The 26195-nt window shown below is 46.7% G+C and overlaps 2 protein-coding genes across 2 annotated transcripts in view; both read right to left on the bottom strand.

The window, feature by feature from the left end:
• Positions 1-1561: 1561 nt before the first annotated feature.
• Positions 1562-6563, bottom strand: LOC119227061 (uncharacterized). Its single transcript, XM_037485512.2, has 5 exons — positions 4937-6563; positions 4290-4499; positions 3804-4201; positions 3104-3291; positions 1562-2982 (listed from the first exon to the last, which is right to left on the bottom strand). Exons 1-5 carry the CDS (start codon positions 6342-6344, stop codon positions 2514-2516), a joined length of 2673 nt encoding a protein of 890 aa, XP_037341409.2. The 5' UTR covers positions 6345-6563; the 3' UTR covers positions 1562-2513.
• A 754-nt stretch (positions 6564-7317) lies between these two features.
• The window catches only part of shroom3 (shroom family member 3), a 44379-nt gene continuing 25501 nt past the window's right edge, over positions 7318-26195 (bottom strand). The window contains exons 5-26 of the mRNA XM_037485253.2: positions 24037-24255; positions 23352-23665; positions 23028-23262; positions 22512-22567; positions 21881-22325; positions 21367-21660; positions 20819-21221; positions 20492-20625; positions 20231-20374; positions 19403-19869; positions 18383-18613; positions 18018-18210; positions 17440-17692; positions 16488-16525; positions 15365-15456; positions 14533-15250; positions 14155-14410; positions 12816-12961; positions 11346-11427; positions 11087-11252; positions 10889-11010; positions 7318-9947 (exon numbers count right to left, since the gene is read on the bottom strand). Coding sequence (XP_037341150.2) covers positions 9555-9947; positions 10889-11010; positions 11087-11252; positions 11346-11427; positions 12816-12961; positions 14155-14410; positions 14533-15250; positions 15365-15456; positions 16488-16525; positions 17440-17692; positions 18018-18210; positions 18383-18613; positions 19403-19869; positions 20231-20374; positions 20492-20625; positions 20819-21221; positions 21367-21660; positions 21881-22325; positions 22512-22567; positions 23028-23262; positions 23352-23665; positions 24037-24255 — 5401 coding nt within the window. The 3' untranslated portion in view covers positions 7318-9554. The remainder of the gene's footprint in view (positions 9948-10888; positions 11011-11086; positions 11253-11345; positions 11428-12815; positions 12962-14154; positions 14411-14532; positions 15251-15364; positions 15457-16487; positions 16526-17439; positions 17693-18017; positions 18211-18382; positions 18614-19402; positions 19870-20230; positions 20375-20491; positions 20626-20818; positions 21222-21366; positions 21661-21880; positions 22326-22511; positions 22568-23027; positions 23263-23351; positions 23666-24036; positions 24256-26195) is intronic.

The following is a 26195-nucleotide window of genomic DNA, read 5'->3' on the forward strand; positions in this document are numbered from 1 at the left end:
AGCTCTTTGTCCTTATTTTGTCACACAATTGTAACTCTTAACCAACGCAACACAAGTACAGTGTGCTGACCTCAGTCAGCGAGCACGTTCCCGCTGTACAGGGAATGTCTCCACTTATGTAGTTTCAGTGGCCAGCCTTCAGGTCAGTGTCAAAATATCAAGAAAAATCTTTCAACTTTGGAAATTTTATTATAATAAACACACGGATGGAAGCGTCGATAAGAGCGTGGTTGTGTGCAAGCTGTGCAACAAGGAATTCACATCGAGCCTCAAGTATCACCTCAACGCTAAACTATTAGCAGCTAGCGTGGACGTACAAGGACCCACACCCAACCCACACTGCACCAGATGACTGGTTTAAGGACCAGGGTAACTAAGACCACGTCTGAAAAAATAACCAATGTTCTGAATGTACTTGAAAGTATTGGTCTACTTAAAAAAACATAGTTTACAGAAGGTCTACTTACCTCTCCTGATTCCATCCACTTACAAATACAGTGTGGATGAGGTCATGGTGGCATATAAGGGCACAAGGGCTGGCACTCTCCGCCAATATATTGCCAACAAGCCAGATAAATGGGGCTTTAAATTGTTCTGCCGAGCCAGTTCATCTGGAATCATCCATGACCTACTGCTCGATCAAGGGGCATCCACATGCTTCAATGTTGCCCTAAGCGAGGAGGAGCAGGGGCTACTTGCAAAGTAGTGGTGACAACGTTATGCAAAACCGTAACAGAACCACGTCTTTCTGTTGTCTTCTGTGACTACTTCACCAGTTTCGACTTGATCCAGAAGCTGAACGCAAACTTGGGTGTCAAGTGCATTGGCACTGTCCCACCAAACCGCATTGGTGGAGCTACCTTGATGGTAGCTGACAAGCGTGGGAGGTGCCACCTGTGTCCAAAGGGTGTGTCGAGATGGAAATGTCAGAAATGCAATGTTTTCCTGTGTTTGAATGCGAACCAGCAATGCTTTGTAGCATACCATGAGAAATAAAGTGGACCTAATGCACAGATGAGGAGTATTCAGACTGAAATCTGAGAAATGAAAGTTTTTCTGTCTTTTTGTTCCCTTTGTTTGAATGAAAAACAAGATGGCATATCACCAATTTTCAGAAGTGTGAAGTGTATCTTACATTTATGCTTTTTATTACTGTCATAAGTTAACATTGTATTTGACTACTTCTACTGTTTTGGAATTTGCATATCTATTTGGTACTTTACCCTAAAGTGACAGTTCATGATGCCTGTATTTAAAGAACTGTGAGGTCTGTTAACATTTTTCTTTTTCATTGTTGTTATTAATGCCCCAAAGAAGTAAAATATCCAAATAAATAATTTTTTCATTACTTTTTTCTTGGTGAGGACATTAAAGGGTTAATAAATCATATGAAAACTGCATTTTGTATTTGCTTGGGTTACCTTTGTCTTTGACTAAATCCATTTTCATGGCACTATATGTAATGAAATTATAGTACCATGTGACAAAAAAGGTAATCGTCGTTCAAACATTCAAAGAATAGTTTCACGATCGGGGAAAAAAACCTGGGGAACGGCCCAAATGCAGGAAGATACAGTAAATTTAATAAAGAAATGGTTCAAAGAGGTGAGTACAAAATGAGCAACAGATCCAGCAAGCAAAAAAAAGTAATCAGTAATGTAAACACATTGTTATCATACTGCAATATTTTTGTGCAAGTCACCTGACCTCCACTTCTTTCTCGTCCTTTCCTCCGATTAGCACCTGGGGGGTTTGTTTGCTTCTCACTCGTTTGTCCACTTGTCCCTTTGGTGAGTACAACGGTAAGAACAACCCACGCTGTAGTGAGTCACAACTACCTTTTTCTAAACAGTCCCACCAGGTTTAAAGACTTCAAATAAAGTAGTGCCATTAGTTATTTCATTGTAAAGATGTGAATGTGAAACCTTATCCACTGCAGGTTCATTGCCTATAGAATCAGCGCCGAGGCATCGTGAGAGAATCACAGCTTCAGACCGATACCAGATGTCAAAGACGCTGAACACCCAACAATGTTTTCTTTGGAGCCGTATCCGGGGAAACAAGGTTCAGGTGCAGAAACCAGTGCTCCCTGTTGCAGTTATTTGGAATGTGCTCAAGGCTGGAAGGGGGTGGATCCGTTTTTATTTTTAAACAACATTTATTATAACTTGGTTAATCCCCCACCGGAGCATGCATGGACCCAAACTGAAGTACCAGGAACAGAGGTTCATGTGACAAAAGAGCTCTGCAGAACTGGATTTGAGTTTCAGGAGACATGCTCAAACATGTCCGCTCTCTGATCCCCGATCAAGGGAACTCACAACTGTGGCTCTTTGTGTATTCTACAACAATATGCATTTTTTTCCCTTGGAAAAAGGTGTACATAAACCCTTAGATATCAGCAAGACTGGCCCCCAATAAACCCATTCTGATGTTGCCTGTGTTTTAGTCCCACAAATGTTTCAAAGGTCTTTGAGGCCAGCAATCTGTTGTTCAGTCAAGTAAACCAATCTCTAAACTGAAGAGTCAGACTGGTGTCCGTAGAACCGCTGCAGCGACTTGTGTTTGAGGAACGCCGCGATGGATGACGACCTCTTGACCCTCGTTGTGCCCGTCATGACAGGCGGCCTCTCTCCCTGGGACGCGAAGGAGAGGTGATGCCGCCGGCGCTGCCGCTGCCGGGGCTGCTGGTGCTGTACGCGGTCGTGCTCTTCTATCTCGACGCCTCTCCCCTCCCCCCCGCCGGCAGGCCGCAGCGGCGCTGCAAGCAGCTGGAAGACGTCTGGTGACGCGGCGCGACTCAGGTACTGCCAGGGCTTCTTCCCCGCCGTGTCCCTCAGCTTTACGTCCGCGTGGAAGTTGGTCACCAGCAGGCGCAGGATGTTCTTGCTGTTGTGGATGGCGGCGACATGGAGAGGCGTTTGGCCGCACGTCGACTTGGCGTTGATGTTGAACGTCAAACCGGCCTTTTGAACTCCGTACCTGAAACCAGAGAAGGCAGTGAGCAGTATTTACTTTTAAGTATTAAATAGATAAGTGCATTTTCGCTTATCGCGGCCATCAAAGTTCCAGCAAGCGTTGATCTGACATGGTCATCGCGTACCACAAGGTGTTGAGGACTCTGTGGTCGCCGTGTTTTGCGATCCAGTGCAGCACGGTGAAGCCCGAGATGAAGTCATGCTTGTTGAGCAGGGACGAGTCCTCTCTGAACATGGTGTAGATGTCGGGCCAGGCCCCCGCCGCCGCCTTCACCATCCACGCGTGCTCCCTGGGCCCCAAGGGGACCACGGACTGAAGAAACATACATCAAACAATTCATCAATAACAATGTCATCATTTTGTCTTCAGTAGACATTATGAGGGAAACAAGATCTTCTGATTGTTAGCAAACTAACCAAAAGGTGCCCCCCAATGAGGATTTCTTAATGAAGGCTTTCATTTAAGATATATCAAAAAATAATATAACCAAGAGGACGGCACATGTGTGTTCAGACGGTCATTACAGAACATCAAGGATTAAAGATGGAGGAAATTGCCTGAAAGGTGTTTAAATCAGAGAGTAAAAAGTATGAAATAAATACCTTCAAAAAATCCCTGTTAGCAAATCATTTTTTTTGGTAAGTATTGGGTATTGTGATATTTATGGCGGGTATCTTATCATAAGTCATACTTTTGGTATTGTGACATCAGACCACCTGATACCCAACTGCTCAAGATCCTTTAAAGCGGGAAAAATCGGAATAGTAGAAACGGCAATCAGCACCAGTTGGTTCAATACTTCCATGTGACCCCAGAAGTCTCACCTGCCGACTGGAGCCTTCACGTTGAGCAGGGGGGGAGGCGGTGGGAGGACTCGTCCCTCCTGCGCTTGCCTCCGCCCTCTCGTCCAGGTGGGCGGGGCTGGGGCCGCGAGGCGGCGTGCAGCAGGACGACAGCGAGGAGGACGACGACAGGTCGTAGCGCAGGCTGAGCGACGAGGAGATCAGGTGGAGGCGGTTGAGGCGCGCCATCTCGCTTCCTCCCGCCGCCCTCACCTCCTCCTGGAGCAGCTGGTCGAGGTTGGTTCCCAGGCTGCGGCACATCCGGCTCCTCACCTTGCTGCTGAGCCGCCTGGCGTCGGGCGGGCGCGCCCGCAGCAGCGTCCGCGAGGAGGTGGAGCCCTCGCTCGACTCCACTTCCTCTCGGTCGGCGTGGAGATCACCTGCAGGGGGGGAGGCGGGGGGCACAAATTTAGGGTGGTATAAGCTCGCTGCGCACTACGACATGTGATCACAAAAGGTTGTTCTGACCTGTGGAGAGGTGCCACGGTATCTTGCCGGCTGTAGAGTACACGTCTCCCTGGAGACGGTCAGAAGAGCAATGGAATGGTGCCAAATTAGCGGTGGCCTCCTGGTTGTCATGGAGATGGCCTGTGTAATGATGCATAGGCAAAGGCTCCAACTTCTTCCCTTGGGCTCGCTGGATTGCTTCCTGGATTTGAGACCCGCCCACAGTCTCACCTGTTGATATTTACAAAACGCAGCTAGTTTATTTTAATCAGTCAGGTTTCAGCAGGGATTTACCATAAAGCTCGTCCATTTTCAGGTTTGACTATCACTTATTATCATTTTAATATTTGACACGTGGCGTTGTAGATTTTAGCAAATGTTACGCATCAGAAATAGAAATCTGTTTTTTGGGACTATTTTCTGCAGCAGATTAATCCACATTCGCTCTGGTCACTATTTCCTGCAGCAGGTTGGAGTATGTGGGTCAAAAGGAACTACAGTGTGTGTGTGTGTGTGTGTGTGCTCTATGTAATGAAGGAACATCTAGTAAACCAGTCTAGCTCATTGATGTGATTTATAGAATTTGGACAACAATGGAGCTCACAAGAAAAGAGAACAAAAATGTATTCACACACACACACACACACACACACACACACACACAGGACCTGCTCTGGCCTGTGAATCTTCATAGTTGTGGTTCCCTCCTGGTCCTCTGTGGGAGCCAAATGATAGCTGGTCACCTGGGCTGCTTTCGTAATATGAGGGGGAGAAGATGCTGCTTTGGCTGGATGATAGCCACGCCCCCTGGCGTGGAGTCGGCCTCTGCCTGGGCTCCGGCTGGACACCTACGTGCTGCGGGTACTGGTGGTCTGAGACATTGCCGCGAGGCTCCGAGGACGGGGTGAAGCGCTCCTCATCTAAAGGCAGGATGCTTCTGGTGGACCCCACTGGACCGGACACGGGTTCTAGCCCTGTCCCGGCCCATTGTCCTCTTGGCCACACCCCTGACTGCATGCTCCGACCTGGCCCACCAGGGGGCATTGTTTCCGCATTCTGGACCAAAACCTTTGGTACCTGTCTCTCTGATGAGGAGGAAGAGGACGAGGAGTAGACAGTGGGAAGGCCATGCGGGTCTACGATGGATGGCGACGAGGCGCAGATTGGTTGGTCTAAAAGAGGCTTGGCAGAGGGCCACTTTCCTCCTGATGAACTCTGCCTCAGTTCGACCTCCTCCTCTTCCTCGTCGTAATCCTCATCATCATCATCATCATAAGACACTGCAGTTTTGTAGCTTGGTCTGTACCTCATGCGTCGTGGGGTATCCTGCGGCTGAAGACCGAGGTGTGGGACAGGAGCCCCCTGATGGAAGCCCCCCTCGATCTGCTGACAGGCCTCCCTCCCTCTGGCGTTTTGGGGGACCGGGACCTGCTGTCTGGTTTCTCTAAGGCTCGTGACTACAGGTGTGGTCCCAGGAGGCAGTCCACGAGCCCCCCAGGGCTGTGCCACTTGAATGCGCTGGGCTGGGGCCGGGTGCAGAGCCGTAAACTGGATCTTTGCGTCTGTTCTCTGTGGGATTGGACTGACCGCAGCAGCAGCAGCAGGGGGGGCTGGTGGTCTGGTGGTCGGGCTGATTTCCTGTCGCTGTTTCAGGTTCATGTTTGTTGCCACATTGTTGTTGTTGTTGAGGAGGATCCCAGCGGCGGGGAGGATTGTTACTCCGGGCGGGGCGGGTGGCATCACCTCCTGCCGCCGCGGTTTGGGTGCGGCGTTCTTCGGGGGGGCTTCTGCGTATCTCCCGGCGGTGGGTGGACTCGGACGCGGTTCCCGTTCACCGCCGCCGCCGGGGACCTGTCCTTTAAACTTCCTCCTGAGGAACACGTACGAGACGCCGTCCACCTGTCTGACGGTGGCGACGGAGTTGACGAACTGTTTAAAGAGCTCCCGGTTGTGGTTCTGGTCCGCATGGTCCCGGATAAAGTTTCGGAAGTGCAGAAGCAGGTCCGAGTTTTTCACCGAGCCTCCGCGGCTCTGGAGGAAATGTAACAGCGCGTCCTGGGTGAACTCTGTCGCCATTCGGGTGTTTAGCGGCTCCGCGGGCCCTCTGTCCCTCACTCCTCTCCGCCGCGCTCAAAGGTCGGACAAGCTCCGCCCTCCTCAGGTATCCGCCCACACCGTACCTGCTGCATTCCTGCACGTGACCCGGATGTGTGGATGACGTCGGTTGTAGAATATAACAGAACTGTAATGTTGTGAGACGGGACTTTAGCACAGCACCACCTGTCCATTGTTTGCATATGCATGCTATATCAACGTAAAACAGATGTTCTAATATTATGTTTTTAGCAGTATTAAATGTTTTGTGTGTGTAAAACAATTATAAGCATTGTACTTTTAACTTGATCCCTGGAGACAGTCGCTGAATAGTATTTTAAACTAACCATTTGGATAATGGACTCACAGATTCAGTGTTTTTAAAAGAAAAGCTATTTTATTTGTTTCTTTGTTTTCCCTGCAACTACATTAAGATTAATTAAAAACAAAATTATATGAGCAATTTAAAATGAATAAATGGAAAATTACACGACAAATCATTAATTTGAAAGTGCATTTACTTCCATGTTGTGTGTCCCATCCGAATGCATGGTTTTGATGATTTTTTTTGCAATACCGTACAAAAAATGTCATTTAGAATATTTTGTGATATAGTAATGCTTTGTATAGCACATGTTCACCTTGATGAATCAACCTTTGCCTTTGTCTAGTCCTGCTTGCTGCAGAGCCACCCGGTGCAGCCAGAAACATGGCTGTAAGGGCAGTGAGGGAACCAGAACAGGAAAGAACATTCCAAACGCTCCCTACGAGTGACCGCGTTCACATGACACAATGCAATTGATCCAAAGTCAATATAAGAATGTTGATTACAGCTGATTTGCTTTAGTTCAGACTGCACAATATCCGTACTAGACATGTTCCTTTCATTGTGTGTCTGTTTCTGTGTGTGTGTGTGTGTGTGTGTGTGTGTACAACTTGAAGACAACAGTTCATTTACAAAATACATTTATTTTGCAAAACAAAAAACAGAGCTTTTTTTACTTAACTGTCCTCCTTTCAAAAAGCGAACATTGAATTTCATTCAATGATAAATTGTCTTGATATCCTGTAGTGCCTGGGAAAATGACAAGAACAAACTTCATAATGTGGCTCAACCAAGGACACGAGGCGGACTGTGCGCTGTCCTGGTCGGAGGACACGACACACTGAGAGTATTCAGAAGGTGCTCGACAAGGGAAAACAGTGAAAGAACCGAGCCAACGTAGCCCCCAGAGGACAGCGCTCGCACAACAAAGGTAAACAATGCAAAGCAAATGATTTCACAACAACTTGAATATAACTATTGTGATGAGTGATATAACATTATAGTTCATTACTATTTTATCATTGTAATATCTGTATTCACTGTTGCACCTTTTAACTTTCTCAGATAAAAAAATATGTCCTGATTCAACCAGTTAAAAATTCATGTGGTGGACCGTTTAGTTAAATCAAAGGGGGAGTCAACCAATGTTAAACACAAAGATTGGCCTCTGAACTTGCATGCTGTCTTCTGTGGAGCCCGGGAGGACAAGCCTGGCAAAACTGCCCCAAGGAGGTCAGTGATATCATCAGGGTCATCACGGAGCCTTTGTTATAAACTGGTAAACGTCCGTAACTTTTATTTGGAGAGTCTTATCAAATATTCTATTGAGTTGTATTGTGGTAAATGTAGCATGATTCATGCTAGTGACAAAAAAAAGTCTGCCTCCACTTCTTCGATATGAATCATTAGTATTCCTTATGGAAGTGGAGTACAAGGCACTGGGTTTTCTTCAAAGTTGGTTCTTCAGATAACTAAAGACACAACCAGTGTTTTATTTAGCAGATATCCAGAAGGAGGACAAATGAAATCAAATGAAAATGTGATCAGAAAACAGTGTGAGAAAGCTTGTAACGGATATGATGGGAACCTGAAAGACTTGATCTAAGTCTGCCTGGGGTATTTAACCATGACATCATAACGAGTCAATTTAATAAATCCAATGATTGACAGTCCATTTGTCAGCCAATGATTGCTTAACTGTCTTAAGTTGTTCTGCTTTTCATGTCATAATAAATTAAATACCTTTTGGTACAGTGTATTGTGGTACTTATTCTTGCTAATAAGAAACAGACTGAGATATTACTCTTACGTAAATATTGCAGATTGAAATAAACTTAAAGGGAAAAAAGTGTAATTTACTTTTGTAACAAACAAAACTTCAAATTTAAAATCCCGGAAACCAAGTAGATGTCTTCCATCAAAATGTCTTGTGAAAAATCTTTGGAATCAAAACTTTTTTTAAATCTTCATGCCAAGTAGAAGTATGTTGATGGTTCAGTGTAAAAAATGCAGCGAACAGAAGTCGGGCTGCTACAGTAAAAAAGAAAGTGCTGGAAGCTCCAGACAAACAGTAGTGACAGTAGTAGTGTTACAGTGTCATGTGATCGTGTTCACATGGAGTCCACATTCTTGTTGTAGCCGTAAACTAAACGACAAATGTCCCTCCGATTTTGGTGTATATTTATTGAGTTTTAAAATCTGGAAAGAGTTTGATGAGTAATGTCTTGTCCTAAAGACGACATAGTATTTTGTCTTGGGGAGATTAACACACCTGCTCCCTTCGTCATGCGAGTAAAGAGTTTCTGAGAGAACGTCTGAATATTGGAAGTTCCTGAAGGCACGGCCGGGGTTGCTAAAGAACTACTCCAGAGCGATTGGGACTTGTGAAATGTCTGATCCTTTTCATTCTAATTTGAGCTGCTGTCTAACGGATCTATTAAAGCCCTCGGGGGTCCTCTAGCTTTCCAAGCTATCTGGAAAATGGAGGATACATTTAAGCTGACATTTACATTTACAGCTTGGAATTGTCACTTTAGTCTTTACTGAGAGGGACATTGAAAGAAACACATTAAGTGTTTTAAGTTGTTCTTTTGTAGTATTTGACAATAAACTTGCAACCCAAAAAAAAAAAACACAAACCCCTCTCAGAACAGAGAATCATGGGAAGTGTTAGTTCACTTAGCGCCGGCTGAACAGTGTGAACATGTGAGGCATGTTGTGTGAAGTCTGCATAGTTGTGTCATCGGGAACGGAGCCCGTTTCAGGCTCCTTCTTCATGTGGAGCTCCTTCAGTCCGGAAAATCCCTCCAATTGTCTTGTCTTTCCCATCCTTCGCTGCCATGTGCAACCACGGCCTGTCTGTGACGTCACAGTGACGTCACAGTGGTGGTCTTCACTAAGTAGGCGTGGCCTGAATTCACAGAGGCCAGAAAAGGCGGAGGGCATTGGGCGGCGCCCGACGAGGACAACGGACTCCCCCCGGCCCGAACGCGACCCTCTGCTAGCTCCGGCGGCAGGCCCTCGGCCAGACGGGTCAGCTGCTCCTCCGCCTGCCGTATGAGGTCATCGACGCGACGCTGGCGGATCATCAGGGAGGGTTTGGTGCTGACGAAGAGCCGGTAGTCTTGGAGCTGCGGCTCGGCGAGGTGGCCAGACAAGATGGCGTGGACGACGCGTTGCCGCCGGTCCAGGTTCTCCTTGAGCTCCCGGGCGTCTTCGGTCTGTCCGAGGAGCAGAGAGCGTTTGTGATGGAGGGACTCCTGAACGAAGCAAGAAGACAAAGGGCCTATCAGCTTAAACAGAACCTTTTCACTAATACCTCAAACATGTGCATGTCAACATCCAAATGGACCACATACGGAAAATGTAAATATCGCAGTGTGGATCCGTGGAATGAATGACATGCACAATTAGAAAGGCAGAGGTCATAGACTGTATAAAAGTAGTGTTTTGAAGCCTTGAGTTAGGTATTTTGTTTGTTGCCATCTTGGATCTTTGAATTGACCATGTTGGACTTGACGTAGGGACTCACATACCTGTAAATCACAAGGTCACCCCGCCTTAAGTCATCCTCTGCTTTACGATCTGTTTGTCTCTAAATGGATCATTTACTAAATGAACATAATATTCAAGACAACTTTAAACTACAGATCGATGCCATGAACCCATGTGAAAAATGTTTACTGACGGATTCATTAAATGAAAAGCAGAGTCATTTACACTTATTTTTGCACCAGCAGAGGCGCCCCCTGTTCAGTTCAAAGCACTGGGAAGTGAATAATGGGTAAATTCCTACTAGCTGCTTCAATTTCAGGGTCCTAGTGCTGTACATGCCTAAAAATGTTCTGGGAAAAGCTGACAGACATAATCCACAGAGGATGAACCCTGAAATCCTCTGGGAAACCACTGAAATCCTGAGCTGTCAGGCTCATCTCATCTCATCATTGATCGCTCCATCTCAGTGTCATACTGCAAATCTTCTAAAATATATTATTAGGTCCCATTAAAAAGCTAATGGCATATGTGTAACTAAACCAACCACCTCTACATTACTTCCATTTGTATTTTAAAACACAAAGCAGGTTTTCACTGGGTCAAAACACAAAGTCAAAGGGGAATAGATAATGGGCAGACTCAGCTGCAGCCTGGTGGGGAGGTAAACAGGCCTTTGGGTAACAGTGTAGATCCTGTCCTGTCTCACCCTCTCGCCCGCCGTGTCCTCCTGCTCCAGCTCCCCTCTCTCCAGAGCCAGCAGCGACCTGTCGATCCTCGACAGCCGGCTGCACAGCGACAGCAGCAGGTTCACGATCCTCTCCAGATCTCCTGCAAACACAGAAAAGGGGTCAATGTCTTAGTTGGTGCCTCCGCCGCAGGTGGTCCCCAAAGACCCACGTCGTACCGATGAACACGTTGTACTTGTCCCTCTCGTTGGGTTTCAGGCGTCCGTGCACCAGGGCGTCAATGTTGGCCCCCAGCGCCTGGTGGCATCGGTGCTCCTCGCACAGCGCCTCCTTCTCCTGCTGCAGAGCCTCCATGCTGCGCCTCAGGGCCTCACACAGGTCCAGCTGGTAAACAGGTTTGAAAAGGGGTCGTTTTAGGATTACGCTTAAGTGAATACCACTAGTAGAATAATAATGAGAGTAAATTCTTGTTTTTACCTTCCTGGTGCTCAGGTCTTTCCCTTCCTCATCCAGACCCGCCGCTGTGCTCTGATCAGGACCACAGACGCCATCTTGGATCCTTGAAAGAGTAGATTCCAGGTAAAAGGGAGAAAAGGACATGATAAACATGTTATTAAATGCTGAATTTGACAGGTCCAATTAGACAAACTCTGGCAGCTAGGTGTCAGTGTTGATCAGCTGTTTAGCTAGCAGGAAGCCATATCTACACCTGTCACGCTGATATTTGAGTTGAGAACAGAACGAACATTCGTATCCTATCAAACTTTCACGTGAAAGCACCATTACAAAAAGCTGCATAATACATGTACCTAAAGTCAAGGCTCAAAGAAACCCCCCTTTTTGCCACTGACTGGACAGAACCACATAAAACCATGAAATGAAGCCACTACATCGATGAGTGCACACCTTTGTGTCCTTCAGGAAACATTCCTTCTCTGTACAACATGTTCACAGACAAAAACACCTTCAAAATGTCGCCCACTTGAGAGGCCACAACAGGCACAGTAGAGGTTTGTGGTGTTTCTCCTCTGTGTCAGCAGCAGATAGAAGGAGAAGATGTCAGCCAACACAACAAGAATGATACATGTTGGTTTACAGGAAGCCTATTTTCCCCCAAACCATTTATCTTATCCTTCGGGAACTTTCTGCAATGTCTTTTCTTGAAATAAACACATTTAAAAGGAAGGTCTTTATTCTTGTGTTGCATAAAACACTTCTTGAATTTCCAGTGTAATTCTCCTCCATCCTCAGTCTGTAATGTGCATTGTTTGGTTGTAATTCACTATCCTGGAGTTGTTTTTACTATTTAGGGACGGGAACGACTGCAGCAGTAATCGTCAAGTTGGGAAACTTGTCTACAACCAAAGAAAAAAAGCACTTTTAAACCAGAAGCGCAAATAGGTATTTAATTAAACAATAAGGTACGAGAGGCTGTACTTTATCGTCCAATAATGTAACAGTTCGAGGGCATCGTTAGGTCCGACGCGCAGCTGCTTTTCAGCACAAAAAAGTTGTAGCAAACAAACGTTGTGTATCACATTTCATCAGTCCAGAGGAAAAATAGACCCCAATATGTGCATCTAAACGGCATTGGGTCCCGCTCCATCTAAGGACGTCCTCCTTAATTGTTCGGCGATCGCCACCGAGCTAAAAGCTAAAATGTCCACCATCCCACGTGTGACTTTGAGTGCGCAGAGATATGAAACGCTGGGGTCAATGTGAACAGCAACTGTACATTATCACTGAATAATACACCCCCTGTGACTCACTCTCAACCAATGAGAACGCTGGATTTCATCAACTCGTATTATGATTTAAAATAATTACTTATTGACGTCAATGTTAGCAAGGAAATACATGACAATATTTTTAAAAAGAGGAATGTTTTTGTTTATACTAAAGTTATGTTCTATGAATTTTCAAAGACACACCACGTGACAAAATTACCTGCAATCCAATTGGCTACTGCCCTTACGCTGCCGTGGTGATTGTCCAACCAATTTCCTGTTTGGAAAGATCTCTTCCATAAGCTCAACAGTGGATTTACTTCCCCAGGTTTCCAGGAGGGGCACCAGAGAACTGTCCTGCATCACCTGGATACAAGAAGCAAAGTATGTATGACAGTAGAAGTCCAATTTGGTTCTGGAAACAAAGGTTGATTTAAGTAATGACATAGATAAAGTCAGAACTAGGTACAATGATAAACAAGTGACCACAGCTAAGCCATACTCTGTACAATGACAAAAATAGTCTTAGAAGAAAGTAGGCCACTGAGGAAAAGGAACCCTGAAAACTAAGTACCCTGATCAAGGTAGATCACTTATCGTAAGTCGCTTTGGATAAATGACATGTAATGTAATCATAGGCGTAACCACGCATCCATTGGGGGGGGTCGTGTCCCTCCCAATATTGAGAAAATACCAATCTGTCCCCCCAATATACAGCAGAAAATATGTAAAATATATGTTCTCCTTTTATGAACCCTGTCAATGGATCGGTCTCTTGGCTCGTTGGTTCTTGCACAACTCAGTCGGGCATCTTTCTCTCCAACATGCGCTCACTGGGCAACAAACTGGACCAACTTTAGCTGCTGGTGAGGACAAACAGAGACTCTTCTACATCCTCCGTGTTGTGCTTCACGGAGACCTGGCTCTGTGGATCGATACCGGACTCCGTGCTCCAGCTGGCGGGCTTCAAGCTGCTCAGAGCGGACCGTGAAACAGAGCTCTGCAGCAAGACAAAGGGTGGAGGAATCTGCTTCTACTCCAACAGCAGCTGGTGCAACGACGTAACAGTGATCCAACAACAGTGTTCTCCAGATCTGGAATCTTTTATCATTAACTGTAAACCCTTCTACTCCCCCGTGAGTTCGCTTCATTCATCCTGGTCGGTGTTTACCCGCCGGGCAACGTGCAGGAGGCACAGCGGACACTCAACCAGATACGGCGTGTGGAGCGGATCAACCCGGACTCCTTAGCTATTGTCCTTGGGGACTTTAACAAAGGAAACCTCAGCCATGAACTTCAGTACGAAAGTACTGAAGAACAGTTTATTAAATGCCCAACCAGAGCACGCTGGATCACTGCTACACCACACCTGCACACACCAGCCCAATACCCGCTTTAAAAAAATGATGGGGAAGGGTATTCATTTGGACCCATCCCAATGTCTAAACCACAGTTACGTCTTTGGATGTAATGTCAGAAGTAAGCACAATAACATAGTGATTATTTAAACTAGGCACAGCAACCTTTTTCCAAATTAACTCCTGACGCAAGATACCCACCAGCTGCCGGGCCAGCGCCTCCACTCGCAGCTCTTCGGGAGTCTGTTCCCTTGTGGGTAGGGGCTGGTACTCAAGACCCAGGGTGTCATCGGTGGTGGCAGATGTGGGGACGCAGGCTATGGTGGAGAGTTCTGACTTGACTGAAGGAAGGAGGATAGGCACAAGCGAAGGATAGACATAGGAGGAAGGAGATATCGGAGGGGAGTGGAGGGATGATTTCCTGATGGCAATGGTGGAGGGGTTTGAGACCTCCATGCTAGTATTGAACACAGCAAAGAGAACAGTGAAATAGAAATGGGAAAGAGCCATTAGAACAATTAAAAAAACGTACATAATGATAGTATTTCCATTTTTTAATTTTAAAAGTTGTACACAAACCTTTCCATAGCAGCTTCCTGGTCAAATTCGAGGGGTGGAGGTGGAGGGAATTCCTCCAAGACGTTTGTCTCTTTGATTAGCGGAGGAGGTGACGGAGGATTTTGGAGGAAGACCTCATCGCAGTCCTCCTGTGATAGGCCTACGGAGGATTGCGGTGGTTGCTGCTGGTCAGCGGGGCCGAAGAAACTCGACTCGGAGATCCGCAGAGATGCCAGGGGCTGGGAGGACGAGGGAGGCGACGATGACATGCTGCTGCTCTGCTTCCTGTCTGCCATCGCTGGCAAAATGTGTCTACCGTTTTCCTCAGAATACCCTTCAACCGCCTCCAAACTGAAGGTTCGCCCTGTCCACACGTCCCTAGTGGTGTCTTCTACCATGCCAGCGTCACTCAAACTGTGTCTCGTCTTGCGGCCGCTAGGGTTACAACCATCGCCATCGCCTGTGCCGGGTTGCGGGGTGCTTGGAAAGGTGATGGCGTCCAGGTCAGCCTGGCTCAGCCTCTCGGGAGTATGCCACCCCGCGCCGCCTCTGTCCTGAGTCCCAGGAGGGGAGAGGGGGCATGGCAGGCCGACGGAGGCCGCCAAGGTGGAAGTGCTGTGGGTCCGCGGGCGCTCGCTGTATCTCTGTCGCTCCCGGCGAGGGACAGGTGTGTGGGAGGGGCCAGCGTCTGGGATCAGAACACAAGGAAGGGCCCGGGAGGAGTTGAAGATCGTTGGAACTGTTAGATAATACAAAACATTGAGGATAAATGAAAATGAGAAAGACAGACTTCGTCGGAGGAAGAGGAGGCCACAAGTACACAGTACAATAACTATATGCTGATTTTGCTCACCTTGTGAAGGTCCTGCAGGCTGGACAGTGTCCAGACTGCTTTGGGAGTATCGCAGAGGGAAGAGCCCTCCCGATAGCTCCACTTCTTCAAGTCTGAGAGACACAGAAATATTATAAAATAAAAATAACAATGGCAAAGAGAAATATATTATAGAGGTAATACTGTGAAGTGATGATCCCTTTGGAGGATTCACATTTTACATTGCATGGAAAGAATGCAATTTAAAAACTGAACAAAGATAGTAGTAGGTCCTTGAAGGTCCTCCTCAGTAATGAGGAGTGATGCATTCACGTTCCTGCACACCAGACAGATCTGTTTAAACATGCACACAGAATTCCTGAAGTGACCTCTGACCTCATTTAGAGAGCAAACAGTTTTGAGAGTTTTGTGTGAATCCTCCCTTATTGGACTCCTCTTCTTATATACTCTAATATATACTCCCTCCTTGTGTTACTGAGCTTTTTCTCGTTACACCTCCCAATCCTTACCTTCCGTCTGTGATTCTCCCTCATTTCATTTCCTCTTCTCCTTCCTTTCCCTACACTCCCTCTTTTCACCTCCTCCTCCTCCATCCCCATTTGTTTACCCTCCTCCTGTTCATCCCCTCCTTTCCTTCTCATTCCTTGTCCTCTCTCCTTGCTTCCTCTCTCTCTCTGAGGTGCCAGCAGCAGGGCACATGGACTCATAAGGCCACAGTTGGTTTAAAAATGGCAGAGAGCCTAAAGCTCTCACACATACTGGCTGACTTCTGACAGCCTATTATGGAAGAGAGCTATTAGACGTATCGGCGCAACATGTGTATCTCCATGAAGCCTCAGGTCTAAGCAGGGAACAAACATTTTGCTTCAAAAAGTTCAAATTAGTAGCATTTCATATTAAGGAGAAGCCACACAAACAAATCATCAGAGAGAAAAGAGGATGCCGCTGTACTGACTATATGTTTGAATTTTAATCTACATGCTTCATCAAGTCATGAAGATTATTATAATTATTTTATATAACCTGAACTGAGAGACGTGTAAATGAGACGACGGGGGGGGCGGCTGAATAACTGTCAGAAGTCAAAGGAAAAAAACGCCAGCTGTTTTCCACCCTCGTGGGTCTGAAGGCAGATGTGACGTACCTGTCCAGAGAGCGGCGATCCGGCTCAGAGACAAAGTCCTGAAACACACACACACGGACAAGGTGAAGTAGAAGAATGTCATTTCCATGTGGAAACAAGCTGTATCCGTGTGATCTTTTTATGAATAACCCCCAGTTTGGAAACATGAAGCCAATGTGAAAGTATGAAGGTTTACATTTGCATTCTCTCTACAGGCCACCAGGGAACTCCTCCGATTTTATAGAAATGTAAAATGATTCTACTTTTTTCTTGATTTATTCACATTGTAAACATGGGTTTATGGTGTCAATCTGTAGTTTCAAGTCTTCTTCAATACCACTCGATGTTCATTTAGTAACTGATGGTCTATTTAGTGTCAAACGATTGTTTCTTAATAATAATGAGGATAATGAACAATAATGATTTATTATGATACACCAAAAGTTAAGTAGGAATCGTTCTTGCTGATTTGTCAGCTGCTCAGCTTAAAAAACAACAACGCCACAAAAGCAGGACAGAGGAACCCTGCGCTGAAATCTACTGTTTAAAGTAAGAGGACAGACTGTTTGTCCGTCTGAAGTGTAATGATGTTTATGTGACACCGCCTGCTCTGATCACTGAGATAAAAGACCTTCAACCTTTACCGCATTCCTTTAAAGACTGTACATGTATGTATTTGGGTGTTATCTTTGCTATCGTCTGCATCGGACGGCGCCCAGCAGCCGTCTCCAGCTTCCTGGCACCCCACAGGAAACTTTGAGGACTCTGGACATTTCCTGTGTGACTTAGGGCCAAATGTCCCATAACGGCGAGTCATTGTCAAATCAAACTCTAATTAGAAGAGCTGTGGAAGTCGTATAAGATTTAATGACAAATATGACGCTGAAGTGATGAATCGTGGTTTGTTAGTTGTTTTTTTAGGCTACAACAATGTTAACTGCAATGTGAGCTGCTGGCAGGAGGGCAGTGTTACCTGGCTCAGACTCTCTACTGTGGGGGAGGAACGGGAGCGCTGGTGTTGAGGAGTCATTTGTTTCTTGTCAAACGTCTCCAGGAGATCCTCGGCAGAGGCCGACAACCCGGAGCCCCGAGGTGTCCCGGCCCTCTGCACAAAGGGTTGAGGCCCTGCGGCCAGCTGCGGGGGGTCCAGACCCAGGTCTCTTCCAATCCCTGCTTCATGTCTGATATGTTGGAGGATCTGGGCCTTGGGCTCAGGGGATGGGGCACTGGGAGAATAAAAACAGGATTGAGTTATTGAAATGTAATAATTCAACTTCATATACAATCTAAATTCAAGCTATTGTTTTTTCTATTGATTTTTCAACTGCCATTGACCCAAGTAAAACTGAGGTTTCATCCTTGCTCGGCAAACCGTGTTGTTGTATAGATACAGAGTTTGGACACGTTTGCTTATTGAATTGAAGGACAAAATATATCTAAACCTTTGACTGATACAGTATATATATAGATATATACTATCTATCTATACATATGTATTCTTGTCTGGACCACAATGATGGAGTGATAAACAGACAGAATGGTTTTGGTTACCCTGAAGAAGGGTGCTCTGGGGCCCTCGGAATGGTCACCCTGCCCGGGTAGAAGAAGTTGGAGTTGAGGCTGTGCTGGTCGGCTCCAGGAGGGAGGGTGGAGCAGAGACGCCTCTCCCCGGAGGAGAAGATCCGATCTGCACCGGAGTCCTGGAGGGAGATCAAGCTGGAGGCGGAGGAAAGGCTTAGGGTGTCTGAGTGACAGGAGGAGACCAGAGAGAAGATCGAGGAATGAGAGGAGGGGACGGGGGGGGGGGGGACAGAAGAGAAAAGAGAGAAGAAGAAAGGCAAGACCTGATTAATCTACTTAAATGTTCAATTTAATTATACATCATCCATCTTCCACTCATCAAACACTCCTCCCACCTGTATAGTTGCTGTCTTCAGGCGGTAGATATGCACTACGCGGCCTCAGTCCACTCCTCTGTTCTCCCTTCTCTCGTTTTTTCACGCTTCTCTTCCTCTCCACGTATTCAGCCAGAGCGTCCTGTTGAAGCTGTCGCAGGTCGGGTCTTGACGTTGCATTTTGCAGAGCCCCGCCCCCAAAACGACTCGCCACAAGCTCAAACATCTTGCGCCGGTCTGCCACGCTGGTCTCTGACAGACAAGAAGATGAAGGTCAGTCTCATACAGACTCTCGATGTTTGTGATGTACCATGTACCACTCCGCAATGTGGAAGAGGCAAAATCAAACCACCTGCTAGCTGTGTGAAGCAAAGCGTAGATTCTGTTTCAATACCAGAATATTAGCTTTCTTCATGCTTGCTAAAGCAAACTTTTACAAGCGAAGCTTCACAGATACTCGATTTTGTCAACATAAAGCAATTATGTGAGAACCTTTCATGAAATTAACATGGGAACATTTTGATTTGTATGAGAAATTATCGGAGTAAGTATAGGAGTCAGAACAAATCTGTGGTACTAAACAGTCTTCAATACCTGCTGCTAAAGGTGCATTTTATCCATAATCCGAGCCCTATTCTCCCAAAAACTAGCTGCAGTGAGCACACAGCGACCCGTACGGCCGGCAACGCTGGCTTTCACAGTCATCTCTGTAAACATATCCAATTGTTCACTGGCATGCAGTAATTATTTCTTAACTAGCAAAGTTTGCTCCTCTTGCTTTTTGCTAAATTAGCAGACATATCCTGCTCAACATTAGATTTAGCTAGCTGGGCAGCTTTTTAGGTAAAAAAGCTATTAAGGTAAACTGAATTCAAATGGGTTTGTGCTATTAAAACCAGGGTGAGAAACAAGATCTAGCTACATGACTAGCAGTACAGAACAGATGTTTTCTATGTCTGTGTGTACATTTGTCCCACATTATCAATCATCTGGGTTTTAGGTTATCCAGCCAATTTACACAAAATGTACACGTTTATTTACCTCCTCCACGCCTGAAGAGGGCAGCAGTCTCTGCATCTGTAACTCCGACCTCGTTCATGTTCTCTGGCTCAGAGTACGATCGCTTCTTCTGGTCCACTGTCAGACGCCTGCGGCCGCAGATCCGGGTCAGAGCAGAAGGACCGACTGGCGGGACAGTAGGAAGGGCTGGTGGGCTCGGGCCTCTGGTCTCCTGGCTGACCACGTGGCGCTCCTTCGGAGTGTGAAGGGTAGTGACCGACTGTGGTGTGATAACAATGCCCTGTGGTTTGGGCATGGTTTTGGGGCCTATTTTCTCCAGGGAATGGTGCTTGGCTGTCACAGGTGGAGCCAGGTGGCTGCTGGAGGAGGAGAACGGAGAAGGGGCTACAGGAGGTGTAGGGCTGATTGAGGAACTGAGGTCTTTCCTTCTGAAGGAGGTGGACCGCAGGACCTTGGACTGTGCATCTTTCAAAGAGTCCCTGTAAGATCTGAAAAGAGATACGTTTCCATTGTCAGGGTGGCCCACAGTACCTCAAGACACTGACCTGCAGAAAGAGCTAATGAATTATTACCTGTTAACTCTGTAGACCTGTGGAAATACTCTGCTCTGAAGACCTATGACCTGCTGAACTGTGATTTGTTGGTGAAGGACTCTAACCTTGAGTAATCTGACCTACGTGATGACTCTGACTGTGGAAGTACGCCGACCTGCTAAGAAACATCACTGGTTTAAAGATTGTGACCTCTGACCTGCAGATGGACTCTTCCAGTCAACCTCTGACCTCTTAGAGGACTCTGACCTGTTATAATGGTGGGCGTCCAGGAGGACTGATCTGTTGGAAGACTGACCTGTTGAGGGACGTGTCCTGCATGGAGATCTCTTGGACGTCCTGTGTCCGGGGAAAGTCTTTCCTGCTTTCCTTCGCCCTGGATTCATCAAGATTGAAGGTGCTGATGCTCCTCCGGAGAGCTGCACTGGGATCCGCAGGGGTCCTGAAAACCAGACAGAAATGCAATTTGTATTGTCCCAACAGTCATGGAAATAGAGTTTAGGTGATGCATTCATATTATATATATATATGTATATAGTTTTATCAACAACCCATTTACCTGTATTTCATTTGTTCGCTGTTGCCTCCCCTGTAGCTCATGGTCCTGTGGGCTTTAGTTCTGCTATTGCTTCTCTCCAGCATGTTTCTGAGGTCATCTGCTCCACAAGGGGAGCTGGAGCCTTTCTCAGTCATCTGATTCAAAGTCAGAAAATATCAAGTTTTCAAGCATTTCAATACTGTGTAGTAAATAGAAAATGCCAAACAACCTCATTTGTTTTCTTTTGAGTATTGCTTGTTATTTGTTTCTCAGCTAAAATATTGAGAAAAGGTGGTGACCAAACAAAGTTTGGTTCAGTTCACTCACATGGCCGGCTTTGTCTGGTACCTTGATAGCGCTGTGACTGCGCTGCTTTCTGGTGCGCTCCCGACGCTCAAAACAACTGACCTTCTCCAGGACAGAGAGGCTGCGGACGGGCCCCTGGCTGCCATCGCCAAGGCTGCTGTTGCCATGGCTATTGGAAGAAACTACACTGTTGGGGCTGGCGCATCGCTGAACCTCAGCAAGGGCATTCTCCAGACGAGTCAGTGGGTGTTCTCTGTCTTTTTCCCACTCTTGGTGGTCCCAGTGCTGGTACTGCAGAGCTGCTGAGTCACTTAAGTGACGGGGATGAGGATGGGAGGCAGAGGGATACAGAGCCGGAGGCTGAGGGTAGGACTGGCTAACTTGTCCCTGGGGGAGCCTGGATGATGCCATGGGCTCTGAATAATTGCTGGCCTGCTCCATTGATCTGAATGGAGGGAAGGAGGGGGAGGAATTGGAAGACAAGTAGTAAGTAAAGGTGGGACAGTCGTCAATGCCATCAAATGACTAAATCATCCAAGCATTGTATGAACCATCCAATCATTCACTTTCTGGAAGCTGTCCCTGTGTACCTGCTGTTGTCTCCCCTGGACTGGAGCGGTGTGCAGGGCTCCCCCCGCTGTGAGGAGGGTGGCCGGCATTCAGCAGTCGATTGGATGTGGGCAACATGTAAATCCTGTTTCTGTTCCTGGAACACATGGCTGTGGGTTCTCTGGCTTGTATGAATATGGGGCCCTTGGAAGCTCTGACTGTGAGGTCCCAGGTGGTTTGGGAGCCTTTGAGTCCCTGTCTGGACCTTCGATTCCTCTCCAGCAGTTTTCATGTGGAGTTTGTGGAGTTCTGAGTTACAGTCTTCCTGTTGACGCCTGAGAAAAGTAGAAGACTGAGTTAACGTGAGACAACCTGTGTTTTACTGCTCTGCAGTATGACAATGCCAGAATCAGGTACTCCAAATCAGCTGTCATTGTGTGGGACGACTTAGAATCTCAGATGCCCCACAACATCTGGACAGAACAAATGTTTTTTTCAAAGATACTGGTCGAAGGTCATGACACTACAGCTGTTCAAATATAGCATAGAAGTCACCTGTCTGTCTGTGTAGAGGCACATGAGGAAGGAGAGGAATAGGGGTGTAGGGAAATGTGGTTTTGGTATCCGTTTTCATTAGCTGACATCCTTCCATCCCTCCGCCTCTCTGTTGCTCCTTCCTCTCTCCCTGCGTCACCCTGCAGCTGCTGCTGCAGTCGTGCGCCCTCCTCGCACGGAGCTGGGTAGGCTCCCGAGGGCTTTGGCCCGTGGCTGGTGCTGGGCACATAGTGGGGCTCCGGCTGTGGGACGGGGTTCACGCCCGTGGGCAGAATGAGCCGGCCACAATGAGGGATACTGTCGGGAAGTCCAGTAGGGGAGGGTCCAGTAGGGGAAGAGGGCTGAGGAAGGCCTCCACCCTGGCGAGGCTTTGTGGTGGGGCTGCTCTCTGGACTCTTCTCTATCACGGTGTGGAGCTGCCCCTCGGCGCCGTACGAGCCTTTAGCTGGAAGCACAGTCAGCATGCAACGATGGCAGCGTGAGTAATGCAGGGAACGATGATCTCAATTATCACATCAAAGGCATATTGACTGCTGCGTATTTTGTCATTGTTTTCAGAACAAATGGTATATTTGAATCCCGAAAATGAGTAGAGTCATAGACATGGACATAGAGTGTAAATGTTATTTACCTGAACTTGAGGCCACAGGGCCACTGGAGTGATGCCAGGAACCTTTCTGCAGAGACCTGAATAAAAACAGCATGAGATTAAATACCATATCTATCTTTCAACAACCGAATAGTTTTGAATTATATAATATTGTACAATACCATAAATATAACATTCATATTAGACCTTGGTGACCGTATTGTCTCTTACTGGATAATCTTGTATTATAGTGGATTGTATTGTACCAAATCAAATCAAATAGAATTGAATCAAATCAAAAATGGTATCAATGGTATTTCTTCATAGCACAGCTCACTATAGTGTAGAATAGCGCTTTTACATATAATAATGCATTAACAAATACTTTTTTTACCTTTTAAGAACAACATTGGCTTTGAACACACTAATGAAAGGGGGGCAGACTCTGTGCTCTTGATGGTAACAAATCCTCATCACCATTCTCTTTGCCCAATCATGGTCTATTTTTGTCAAAAATATTTAGTCATAATTCCCTCTGATTGGACGGACCCTACTCACCGCAGGGAGCGTGCATGATCCAGACTGGACCAGGAGTTGGGTCTGTCGTGGTTCCTGATGGCCGTGTAGCTGTCACTGCGCCTCGGCGGAGCGGGCGCCCCCTTCAGGCTTTCGTAGGAGCTGCGGCTGGCTGGTAGGCCCCAGATCGGACCCACACTGTGTCTGTTTGAAACCGGTGCGCCACCGCTGCTGCTGCCACCGCTGCTTCCACGGTAACAGACCCCGCCCACTGAACCTGTTGCCAAGAGTACAGAAACAAAAACAATGAAGTCCTCACATCAGCGTTGCATTACCCAAGATCCATTCCTAAAGCAGAACCGTCACCTTGCACATCTCGGCTGGGCCCTGGCCTATCACCTCCCCCGCCTCTGGAATCACTGTTAGGTAGCAAGGCGCTGGGGGCGGAGCTCAGCTCGTGTCCCTGCTGGGCATCGTACCCCATCCGGCCGTAACATATATCAGCCTGCTGCATCTCTCCACTTCCTCCTTCTCTCTGAGGGACGCTCTCCAGCGAATAGGAGCGCTCCGGGCTGGAGGAGGGGTTGGAGGCAAGGTACTCTGGGATGCTGGAGCTGGTGGAGAACGAAGAGTAGGCAGAGTCCCGTTTGCTGTGGAGGTGGTCGATGCTGTTGGAGGACCTGGAACATGATGAGAGATTTCATTTGATATCATGACATTGAGATTTTGAAAGCTGTGAAGCTGTAAATTCATCATGCATTGTACTAAATAACGTTCTTATGCTACTCTCTTGTTCCTTGCGGTTTGGTGAAAATGGAAAAGGCTGTTGAGGAGTACATCTTGGACACAGCTAAAAATATGGGCCCCTATTATGAGGACTTGTCGTTTGAAACGTGCAGTCACTGCCCCCGACGAATAGCTCAAAAACTGCTGCTAAAAACCAATGATCAATGAGCCAAATGCAGCACCTCTTATGATGGAAGCTAGGCCAGCAGGTTTGTGCTGAGTTACACTAGACACCACAGATGAGCTGAGGTTTGTTTTTATGGACCTGCCAGAGGACAGCTGGTGGCAAGAGGAGTAGGCCGGGTGGGGGCCGCTGTGGGTGTGGTTGCCCAGTGGGTGGTGATGCTGAGCTCCGGAGTGATGCTGTGAGGACTGAGGGGGGTCCAGGCTCTCCATGCTGCCCCTAGAGCTGTACTGGTCCGGACTCTTCCTCAGGTAGTTGCCGCCAGAATCAAACCCACCGGACAGGTCGGTGGTCGAGGCGCTGAGAGACAGAGACAAAGAAGACAAAGAATGAGATCTTGATCAGGGAGACTGGGGCCAACATCAGCATGCTAACATGATCTGAGTGGCAGTGCTAACATGCAGAGGTTTAGCAGGTAATACCATCTTCATTTAAGGTGTTAGAATGCTAACATTTCCTAATTAGCAGCTGAGGCTGATGGGGAAGTAGTTTTGTTAGGGACACCCCCTCACTCCTCTCACAGTGAATCCAGGACATACAAACATTGCAAATGAAAAGGAAAGTGAGGAACATTTTTGATATGGGGAAGATTTGAGGAAAGTAAGACTGAAAAAGTTTAAACTTTTTTTAAAGAGGGGACCATTTTGGAATTTCTCATCGGTTTCATCACTTTATTAGAACCTTTGTCTGCCTGATTCATAACAGCAGTGCAAGAGCACAGACAGACAACACAATGATTTGTGATTATTATTTGGATTCCTATTCCACACATATTTGCAGAAATGCCCTTTTTGCTAGATATACATATCTTAATTCATGCATATGGCAACGGAAGAAAAGTGCTGGACTGATCATTGTTGTGGGAGCATTTAATTCATCTTCTGAAAATATAGTGTAAAATTTAAGAAGAACTTATATCTGGCTCCCTCAAAGTGTTTCCTGGTTTAATAAGCTAGTTTTACTTTATCTGGACATAGTGTATGATGAGTAAGCCATGAATGCGTTTTAATGTTTTAAAAGAGGTAGAACAAGGTGTCAGGTAAATAAATAGTTAATAGTTATTTCAGAGTCAAACTACTCCAGAAATGTTACAGATCCGACCTTTTCAGATAGCATCTGAGACCTTTACATTAAAAGACTTCAGACATGACGGCGAGTTAAATTGTCACAGCGGTTACGTAACCAGGTGCGGGTCTGAAAGGGCTTTTATCTGTTCTGCCCGTTGGTTGTAAATTTGAGGCTTTCCTCCGTCTAGATAACTGCCCGGAATGTAAGATGTGTGCGTGCGAGTGTGTCTACGTCACAGTTTGACCCACCAGCTCCTCCAACCGAACACAATGCAATTACCGCTCTGGAAACGGGGACACTCTCTGTCTGCATTTGTCTTATTCTCTGAGTCCTTAACTCCTCTGAGTCTGCTTTGTTTCTTTTAGCTCTTTTACTCTCTGTCCCCAGTGGACTTTCTGTCTCCGGTTGCTCCTTAATTTCTGTTTAATTGCAGAGATCCTAAAGTGTTGCGTCAAACTATTTATTTTGATCCTAAATTTACCGGGGAGGAGGAGGAGGGGGGGGGGGTTGCCATGGGAGACCCAAAGATGAGGGGGGAAGGGAGTCAGGAATGCCTCTTTCTACAGACATCGACGTCAATGCCCCCTCCGTCAAAGCCACACCAGAGGCTTTTAATTGCCTTTCACTGCTGTTTAAAAGAAACAGTGATGTAACTTCATCTGATGACACAAACCGCTTTGCAGAATACACAAGTTGAGTGCCACAGCGATGACTCAACATATCACTGCAGACACTTTAGCAGGAGCTCTGATTAATCTGAGACAATACACTGGAATCCTAAAAGTGTTTCTGCAAGAGAACATGGAAAACACTCTTCGTAATGTCAACACACACACACAGAACATTGTTGAAAAATGTCCTCACAAATTGTCCGCTCTAGTTCCCTCTCTCGAAAAAAGTCCTCACTTTCCCAAAAACAAATGTGCCACATTCCACATTCCAAAATGTCTGAGGTCAGAGTTGGTACAAACGGACAGTGTAACACCTCAGAATCAAAACAACCCGCGCAGAGGGTCAAAGGTCACGTCGTAGAACAGACAAATAGCAGCTCAAAGCATCACACATTGATCCGTCTCTGGACTTCCTTCAACCTAAACAAATTCCTGGCATGGTAACACAAGACATTGTTAGAGCGTGACTCAAACACTGGGAATGTGAAGGAGCTGGCTTGT

The sequence above is a fragment of the Pungitius pungitius genome, chromosome 18 (assembly GCF_949316345.1).
Source record: "Pungitius pungitius chromosome 18, fPunPun2.1, whole genome shotgun sequence".
NCBI lineage: Eukaryota > Metazoa > Chordata > Actinopteri > Perciformes > Gasterosteidae > Pungitius > Pungitius pungitius.

Coding starts and splice junctions, on each gene's coding strand:
- LOC119227061 (XM_037485512.2), bottom strand. CDS start 6,344: ATGGCGACAGAGTTCACCCAGGACGCGCTGTTACATTTCCTCCAGAGC. Junction 3,292..3,803: donor GTGAAGGCTCCAGTCGGCAG/GTGAGACTTCTG, acceptor ATGTTTCTTCAG/TCCGTGGTCCCCTTGGGGCC. Junction 2,983..3,103: donor AGAGTCCTCAACACCTTGTG/GTACGCGATGAC, acceptor CTCTGGTTTCAG/GTACGGAGTTCAAAAGGCCG.